Here is a 9770-nt window from a genome sequence, read left to right as displayed (position 1 = left end):
ATCTCTGTCCTCAGGGAACTGTCTTGTGACACCCATTCATCTTTCATCTTATGCTTTTAAAATCAACTTTATGTGATTGTTTTTCCTACCAGAAGACAAAAGTTTTCATCAAGAAAAATTAGAGAAAAATAAAATCTATTATTAGCGCCACTCAAGGAAAACCTCGAGGGCTAGAGACAGGCATCAGCAGGAAAGAGTGCTTGCTGCTCCTCCAGAGGACATGAGTTTGCTTCCCAGCATCTACAGTGGTGACTCATAGATATCTGGAACTGAAGCTCCGAAGGATTCAGTGCCCATTTCTGGCCTCAGTGAGCATCCATACTCATATACACATAACCCAGCACACACACACACACACTTGCATACACACACACACACACACACATACACAAGCATGCATACACCCTCATGGAGTTCTTAGCAAAATAAGATTACTTCCACAAAAGTTTGTTTTTCTTCTCAGATTAATTTTTATGGTTATTTTTAGCACTGTATTAATATGAAAGAGGGCAGTTTAGAAATACCATTTTGGCTTTCACAGGAAAGTACCTGACGACATCTTTAAGCCTGCCACGAAGCACATGGTCTAAGGTGAGCCAGTTAAGGATGCTGAGATATGCCCTTGTCCACCTGCTTCTGTCAAGCCATAGGACTTTTGAAACAGCTCAGATGAACTGTAGCTGACAATTGGGGCTACTCCTCGGGCATCTTGCCCTTTGCTGGCACATCCCGCCCATGTGCCCAGGATGCAGGTACACCTTCTTCAGCTAGCTCTGGTCCCATGCGTTCCAGATGCCTGGAGTTGAGCGCCTCCAGGGACACACTGTAATTCTAGGCCACATTTTGTGTTTGCAGCTTTTCTGGAGGAGGGACTCCAGAACTTTTGCAGAATCCTCAGGTGTCCGTGATCTAGAAAATTCCAGACCTGCCTGGTCTGTCGCCCCAACTTGTAGGGACCTCTGTCTTCCTGCGCAGTCAGTTACAGTCCTGCCCAGGCAGGGGAGTGCAAGCAGCCAAAGAAATTAGCTTCTCCCTTTATCTCCAGGTTTTTTTTTTTTTTTTTTACTTTTGTTTTCATTTTTGAGTCTGATGCACATTATTCTAAACTGTTAAAAGGGGTGAGAACCTTCCCACCCAGAAGAAAATGGAATTGGTATGCAAAGTAAGCCTGATCTTGAATAATTAATTCTGATTTGCATGTTCAGATGAGCCTGGGAGCTGCCCTGGCAGCCAGGAGTGAATTCATATGCAAGGAAGTGGTGGGCAGTGTGCCCTGGTGGGGAGAGGCTGTCTTCTTGGAGATTCTCTACTGACTTTCTACTGCCTACTAGAACTGTGAAAGCCCAGAGTGGTGGAGACTTGTGATTCAGGGAAGTAAAGTGTCCTGCTCTGACTCATAACAGGTCAGTGACATGAGATACCACCTCGTGGTCAGGAGGACTTAGACATCTGAAGCACTAGGGTTTTAATCCCATCGCTTTCAGATTAAATAGCTTTAACAAGCTCCTTAGTTTCTCTAAGCCTCGGTTTCATCATCTGTAAAATGGGAGCAAATGGCAACATTGACTTTACAGAAAGCTTGGAAGAGCCTAGAGCTTGTGAAGGGCAAAACACTGCTTTCTGGTCTGACAGAGACATTGTACATAGAGCCGGCGGCAGTTGTGGCTGTGTGCACAAGAGCTGTGTAAAATCAAGCCAGTCAGAATTCCGGGGGGTGGGGGTGGGGGAGGCGTCCACAGAGTCCCGTTCACAGATGAGGAGCTATGGAAGTTGGTGACTATGGGGAAAGGGAAATTCAGTTTGGTTCAGGGATGGGACCCCTGGTTACTTGTCCATATTCCAGGGCCCTATACTCATGCACCTGCTAGCAGCACTTAACGAACTAAGAGGGTTAAAAAATGTACATGAATTGGGAAAGAGAAGTGGTGTAGCAAAAATTGGAGGTGGTGGAGTAGGGTTTTTTTGTTTCAAAACAGGTTATTATCATGCATGAAATTCTCAACAGAACAAAAAACAAAACAATCTACAGCCCTGAACAAACAAACAAACGTGAATCAACTTGCCTGCTCCTCTCATGACCAGAAGAAGCAGCAGTCGCTTGTGTTGTGGTTTTCATCATCAGAACCACCACCCTCTCTTCCTCCTCAACTTCAATGATGGGGCTGTAGTTAGAGCCCAGCTTCTGCTCCTCAGAGGTTTGTCTGGGCAGTAGTACGACCCTGTGGTAGTGTTTCTAGACAACAACAGCAATATCAGTAGTGGTAACAAGATATTCTGAGTTCCACTCCTTCTGGTGTTATTTACTAAGTGTTTTACAGATCTTTAGGTTCTTGAAGGGGATGATTCTCAGGAACGGTGGGCCTTTCTCCTGAAAGAAGGACTGTCTGACAGGATAGAACACTATCCAGTACATCTCGCTAACAAAGGGTCAAGCTTGACCAGACAGCATGTTGTCCTGTTCCTCAGCTCCTCTTGCAGAGAGGGCCAGTCAGACCCATCCTAGTCCTTGGCACACCTGACTGCATCATACTCTACAGGGTTGAGACCTGCCTGAGTTCATTGAGGAGGATGGAAACCTCGAACAGTCTTCAAGGGCACATCCTGGTGCACAACGCTTATCTTCCATGCCTCTACCACCTCAATGCATAGAGAATCCCGTGGAGGAAGGACTCAGTGATGTGTCATTGGGTTGCAGTTGGAAAGCAAAAGATTTTAACCCCTGTTTCGGTCTATGGATCAAGTACTTTCTACACACGTGGTTCTCAACCTTCCCAATGCTGTGACCCTTTAATACAGTTCCTCATGTTGTGGTGACCCCAAACCATGAAGTTATTTTCATTGCTGCTACATAACTGTGATTTTGCTATTGTTATGAATCTAAATATCTGTGCTTACCGAAGGTCTTAGGTGGCCCCTGTCAAAGGATCATTTGACACCGCCCCCCTTGCCAAGGACACACAGATTGAGATCCACTGATGTATACAGATGGAACTCATCATCATTAAGATGAATTCCTGGCTATGGAGAGTTTTTCAGCATCAGTCTTTGAGGATGTTGCAAAGAGATTGGAGAGACTGGTTTCTGGGCTTCCCAAGTCCATGAGAGTCTCTGTTTCCAGTCTGGACAACAGAGCCTTCTTGCCTTCAGCAGGCATAGATCCAGTCTTGTGTCCACATCCCTTAAGCCTCAGGAGATATTAGCCATGGAGCTATATTGCCTAGGTATACATTGATGAGATACAACCCACTCTCTGTAGCTTTGGAGCCTGTCCTGGAACTAGCTCTTATAGACCAGGCTGGCCTCAAACTCACCTGTTCTATCTGTTTGCCTTTGTCTCCCTAGTGCAGAGATTAAAGGTGTGCACCACCGCCACCCAGCTCTGAAATGATCTTTTATAGATGTGATAGATGTAGCCCCTTTGGACCTGGAAAGTCACTGTCAGAGGCAGCATAATGCAGCGGGAGGCTAGAGTCACAGTTAGATATCCCCAGTTCAGTTCCAGGACTGATACTCAGTTTTTTATGACTCTGAGCAACTTGCTTAACTTTCTGAACCTCTGATGCTTTTGAGAAGGAGGTATTATTTTATCCACTTCCATTGTAAAAAAGCAGAGAAGGCTGGGAAGGCACCTGATACAAGCTGGGTAAACTGTAATGTGTACTCGTATGCACACATTGGAGCTGTGTTTAGGAGAAACTCTAATGTGTACTAATATGCATGCATTGTAGCCATAGTTAGGTACAAGACGCTGTGTTAACTCAATGAGAAAAAGAATGTGCAAAAACATGGATGCCCCTTTCCTTTCCGGAAGACCTTTTGTTACGCTTGAGCGGTCTGTGTCCTGTGGTGTTCTAGTCTCAGGAGTCTGCCATCTTTCTCTAAGCTTTCTTGGCAGAAGCTACCATTCCCTCTGGTCTGGGAGGAGAGGCCAAGCCAGGACTGGGAGGTTGACAGATGGTTTGTTCGAATGTAAAGGGAGAATATACTCCAATGGATGATGACTTTGCTACTGATGGATGTGATCATTTTAAGCCTTCGTTGTAAGGTCTTGTGTGTCTAGAACTCTGGGTCTGCTTGTGCTGGACAAATATAAAAAAATCAGAAAGAATAAGAATAAGAATTGGCCCTCTCTTGTCGTTAAACAATTCCATGTCGTTTTGCCTCCATTTCTCCTCCTATAAATTGGAGTAATATTTTTTTGGAGGCTTTTGTCAAGGCTTCTCTGAAACCTCCGACACTCAATGGATATGAGAGTCTGAGTTTCTGGACGGCCAAGGCTGACCCTTTAAACATTAAATCTTTTTTAAAATGTTGCAAATCCTTATATATTCATTTCCAGTGTCAGCTGAGTGTGACCAGTCTTGTCCTGGTGACTTGGAGTCACCATTATGAGGACTAGATGCTGGGCAGTGAAGGCTTGAGCATGGTGAGGAGAGAACGATTTGCTTTCTTGAGAGATGCTATGGAGTTTCTGCCTCCTCACTTCTGCTGAGGCTTCTGTGGGTTCTGTCTTTTCTGCTCCAACTGAACCGAATGTTTTCCTCTTTTGGAGGCTAGGAAAATGGCATCTAGGGATGTTGTCACGTGAGCTTCCATGTGTGCGCAGATGGAAGATAGGCTCTGTTGGTTGGGAACAGCTCTTCTGATGGGCTCAGACCTTGTTTGTTTCCTTGTGCCTGAATGTGCTCTGGACATATAAAAGGGACCGCTGAGCAGAGGTACTGAGTTCTTCACTTCCACCCTTGTCCTCTTCCTGTTTCTTTCCTCTTCTCCTTCCCACTCCTTCTTTGATGCTTGTTCCTCCTCCTTATTCCCTGATTTTCTCTTGTTCTCCTTCCTTTCCTCCTCTTTCTACCCCCTCCTTTCTCTCCTCTCCCTCTTCTCTCTGATGATTTTCTATTTCTCTTCCTCCTACTTCTCCTCTTCTTGACCCTTTTCTCCTTTCTCCTCCTTTTCCTTTTCCTATTCTCTTCTCCTCCCCCTCTTCCTGCCCTTTCTCTTCTTCTTCCTCCTCCACTCTGCGGGTGTCAGAATTTACTCTTTGACATCTATGCGTGTGGGAACAATTCTGTGTGGCTTGGTTACAGTTAGACTGGAAGTTACTAGAGTTGGTTGACTTATCTTTATCTAACACCTCACTCCTAGAAGATCGTTTGGCTATCTGGGGGTCTGAAAATTTCTTAGCTACTGAGCGCATGCTCAAGATGGAAGGATAAACACATTCTCTATTTGTAAGGACCACGGGCATTGATGGAGATGGGAAGGGTCTAACTTGTATACCTGGCTTAGAGTCACAACACAGATGACAGATCTTTCAGGGCCCAAATTGCTGCCACCAGCCCCCCTCCCCTAGCCACGGTTGTCTATTTGCAATCCAGTAGGGGTGGTTTTAGTTTTTAGGCATTGCTGGCAAGGGGGCTTCATGATCCCTAGACACCAAGACCTGGTTATAAGCAGATGCATATGTACACACACAGACATGCATGTACACGGATACTGTGGGAAGCCCACCTGACATGCGCTCAGGTCTACCTATGTATAAAGGCACCTACTGGCTCCTTCACCTGCTTCCCTTACTTTACCTCAATAACTTTGTTTTTGGCCCCAGCTTCAGTGCAATATCCTCTGAAGGATTCTGTTTAATTTCTCTTCATGTCAATTATACATGGTAGTTTCACTCCAAACCACTCTCTTCTTTTCTGTGTTAGCACTGTCCTGGTAACTGTGATTGACAACACACTGATAAAGAGCTCTCCAAGCAGAGAGTGACCCCTTGAGTAAGAGGTGCTTTTGAAAATCTCATAACCTTTGCAGCTCCGTGATGTCTAGGACAGAATGGATGCTCAATATGCAGTGCTGAATAGATACAAGATAAAAGTAACAAACCCAGACTGACCCATAAAGTTACCATCACACACATATCCATAAATATATAGATGTGTATGCAGATGTGATGTACTGGATACAGAGTGAGCACCATCATTTGGGCATACCCACAGCCACTCACAGAAATACTAACACACATTCCTCCAAGCAGTCGAATGTATTCAGACACAGCGCATTGGAGGACCTTTTTAAATATTCTACAAACAACACACACACACACACACCGCACCTCTAGGAAGGTGATTCCTTCTTTCTTGTGCTTACAACCTGCATATACAAATTGGATTCTTCAGGATGTTTTAATCCTTTGTTGACATTTATTAAGACAAAACAGAGGTGGGCAGACACAGCTCCTTGGCTGGGTGGATGTGTCTTGCCTAGGATGTAATGTCAGAAACTGTTGATGCAGAATTAATACCCACTTTTACAAGTTTATCTTATGTCATAGAGTTGGAAAAAAAGCCTCGGTGTAAATATTCATCATATGGCTTAATTGGTTTGATGTACCGTAGCAACAAGCGCGGTGCCAGACGCTTGCTACGGAGGCCTCCGCGTTGTTTCAAAGTCTTTATTATTATGACAGCAAAGTCTTGTTCATTAAAGTTTCACAATCCATTTTCATTAGGTTGAAGCTGAGTCTGTAAACGAACAGTTGCTCTGAAAAATCTAGCCCTCACAGCTCTCGCTGGGGAGGCAGCGCGTCTGTATTAATTATCAGAACGCTGGTGTCGATCGACGATGTTAATTGCACTGATGGCTCGTTATTTGGGGAATTGCCATGCATTTCATGCAGGGATAATAAAAATGAATTTTTAAACAAAGAGACTTAAAATAATATCAAATCTGCAGAGAATACCAACATCAAAGGCGTATCTCAAAGCTTTGAATTTTATCTTTGTGGTCCAAAATGTTAAAGAGGCGCCTGCATTGCAGTTGGTTCAAGTTCGCAGCGAAGGAAAACAAAACAAGAGTTAATTAACTGTTATTACAAACCTTTTCAACTTTAATTTGACTTTCAAATATTAGCATTTATCTATGAACTGTGCTTCTGGGTTTGACAAATTAGTTTTCACAGAACAAGTTTAATTAGGCGTCATTGTGCTTTTATGTCAGTTTTCAGAGCTGCAGACAATGAATGGATTAACTTATTAAAAGTCATCTGTTTAAAAGACTTTGTCGAATGGCAAGGGGTGGGCACAGTTGCTTAGCTTTGCTAGGAGATGGGAAAATGATACCGCTGCTTGGGTGTCAGGGGGCTTGTAGATAAGATGGCAGAAGGGTTAGCCTCTCTAACAGCTGAACGGAACCCTGCTTTTGGTGTGCTATCCCTTTTTGGTGCCCGCTGGCGAGGAGCAGATCGGAGGTCATGGTACCCACACAGTGATTGGGAAAGCTGAGATTTAAAAGGTGCCATCCCGGGTTGGTGGGGGGTTCAGTCAGTAAAATGCTTGCCTTGTAAACATGAAGAACTGAGTTCGATCTCCAGATACCCACATAAAGTAAAGCTTGGTGAGGGGGAGTATGCCTGTAATCCCAGCACAGGGAGGTGGAGACAGGTAGAGCCTGGGGTTTGCGGGTATTCCAGCCAGCTTCATTGGGGAGCTTTGATTCTCAGTGAGAGTCTCTGTCTCTAAACAAGGTGGATGGCCCTTGAGGAATGACACTCAAGGTTGACCTCTAGCCTACAGGCCGTGCTTGTGCGTGCACACACATACACACACTGCCATCTTGTAGAGGAAGTGATGAAGAACATTTATGATAATGTTTAGGATTTTCAGTTGATTGCATATTTTATATTCTGGGATGTTCTGGGTAAGAAGTCAACAAACATTTTCTGTTTTGTGTAAGGGACCATTCAGTCTGTATCACAACCACTCAATTCTTCCTTTGCCCTATAAAATGAGGCCTAGGTAAACAAGTAGGACTTGTCACATTCCAAACAAATTTTACTTATAAAAACAGGAGTCGGGGCCAGGTCTTGACCCACAAGTCATAGTTGGCTGGACCCTGTTGCATTTTTATGGCCAGATTGACCAGAAGACAGTCAACAAACGAGAACTATGATTTCTCTGCCATCAAATGGTTTTCTGATCCAATCTGAAGACCTTGGCATGCTGAGCACATGGTAATACACAGATGGCTGTTTAGAAAGGTGTCATGAACTCAAGATTCTATTCTAAAGGTGGGACTCTTCCTTCCCCGCTTCCTTATTTGGGCAAGAAGATTTATTCATTTTGGTTTGTTGAGTTAGGTCTAGAGAGGTTTGTTCATAGGAAAGAGAGAGAGAGAGAGAGAGAGAGAGAGAGAGAGAGAGAGAGAGAGAGTGTGTGTGTGTGTGTAGTCTTCTACAGTTTCAGACCCTGGAAGGTGGAGCAGGCAGGACTAGAGCCAAGACATGACAGGGGAGCTTCCAGAGCCTTGGAGTTGCCTACTGAGGCTCAGACCTTAGTTTTAGTTACATAGGGTGATAGAAGTAGGGTCTGAAGTTCGGTACCTGAGCCGATCCTCCCTGGGGAGCTGTCATGAGAAATCTTTTTCACCTGTCTGACACTATGGACCTAAGCGTCTCCAAGAACATGTTCTATACTGGTGTCTAGAAATTTCTGGATAATAAACAAACTGAGTTCCAGGCCAGCTAAAGCTGCGCAGTGAGGCCCTGGAACTCATCTTGAAGACAAGGCTGACCTTGAGCACACAGATCTGCCTTCTGCCTGCCTCTCTTGTGTTCTAAGAGAATGTGCCCTCTTCTGGGCCTCAGTCACTGAAGATCATGATGGCATATATGAACCCGGGGCCTCACTATTCTGTCAACGCCTTGGCTCTGAGTGGCCCCAGTGTGGACCTGATGCACCAGGCTGTTCCATATTCAAGCGCCCCCAGGAAGCAGCGACGGGAGCGAACCACGTTCACCAGGAGCCAGTTGGAAGAGCTGGAGGCTCTGTTTTCCAAGACCCAGTACCCGGATGTGTACGCCCGTGAGGAGGTGGCTCTCAAGATCAACCTGCCTGAGTCCAGGGTCCAGGTATGGTTCAAGAATCGCAGAGCGAAATGCAGACAGCAGCGGCAGCAGCAGAAACAGCAGCAGCAGCCCCCAGGGGGACAGGTCAAGGTTCGCCCTGCAAAGAGGAAGGCAGGCACATCCCCACGGCCCTCTGCAGATGTTTGTACAGACCCTCTGGGCATCTCAGATTCCTACAGCCCATCTCTGCCTGGTCCCTCAGGCTCACCTACCACAGCAGTGGCCACTGTGTCCATTTGGAGCCCGGCCTCGGAGTCTCCTTTGCCTGAGGCCCAGCGAGCTGGGCTAGTGGCCTCAGGGCCCTCTCTCACCTCAGCCCCCTATGCCATGACCTATGCTCCTGCCTCTGCTTTCTGCTCTTCTCCCTCTGCTTATGCGTCTCCAAGTTCCTATTTCAGTGGGCTGGATCCCTACCTTTCTCCCATGGTGCCCCAGTTAGGTGGTCCGGCTCTCAGCCCTCTCTCAGGCCCTTCTGTGGGGCCATCTCTGGCCCAATCCCCTACCTCCTTGTCAGGCCAGAGCTACAGTACCTACAGCCCCATGGACAGCCTGGAATTCAAGGACCCCACAGGCACCTGGAAATTCACCTACAATCCCATGGACCCTCTGGACTACAAAGATCAGAGTGCCTGGAAATTTCAGATCTTGTAGAAGAGGCTTCCTGTTCCCCCTTCCAACTGAAGCACCCACTCTGGGCTCCATCTGCCTCCTCCAGCTTAGATTCCAGGAGAGTAGCCCCCAGGAAGGGACAGGAAGTAGCAATCCTGCCAAAGGCTGTGGACAGTCAGTCTCAGGTTCAGTCCAATCTCAGCTTCATCAGAGAGCCTAGCCCCTGTACAGCCTACCCCATCAATGAAAGAGGTTC

At 46.1% G+C, this 9770-nt stretch overlaps 1 protein-coding gene across 1 annotated transcript; it reads left to right on the top strand.

The window, feature by feature from the left end:
- The first annotated feature begins 8629 nt into the window (after positions 1-8629).
- On the top strand, positions 8630-9556 carry LOC130880597 (cone-rod homeobox protein). The gene has a single exon (XM_057779712.1). The coding sequence runs from the start codon at positions 8657-8659 to the stop codon at positions 9554-9556; it is 900 nt and encodes a 299-aa protein (XP_057635695.1). The 5' UTR covers positions 8630-8656.
- Positions 9557-9770: the final 214 nt, after the last annotated feature.

Source organism: Chionomys nivalis, chromosome 8 (assembly GCF_950005125.1).
Source record: "Chionomys nivalis chromosome 8, mChiNiv1.1, whole genome shotgun sequence".
Classification (NCBI taxonomy): domain Eukaryota; kingdom Metazoa; phylum Chordata; class Mammalia; order Rodentia; family Cricetidae; genus Chionomys; species Chionomys nivalis.
Note: the sequence above shows the minus strand (reverse complement) of the source record. Positions and strands in the feature narration are given on the sequence as shown.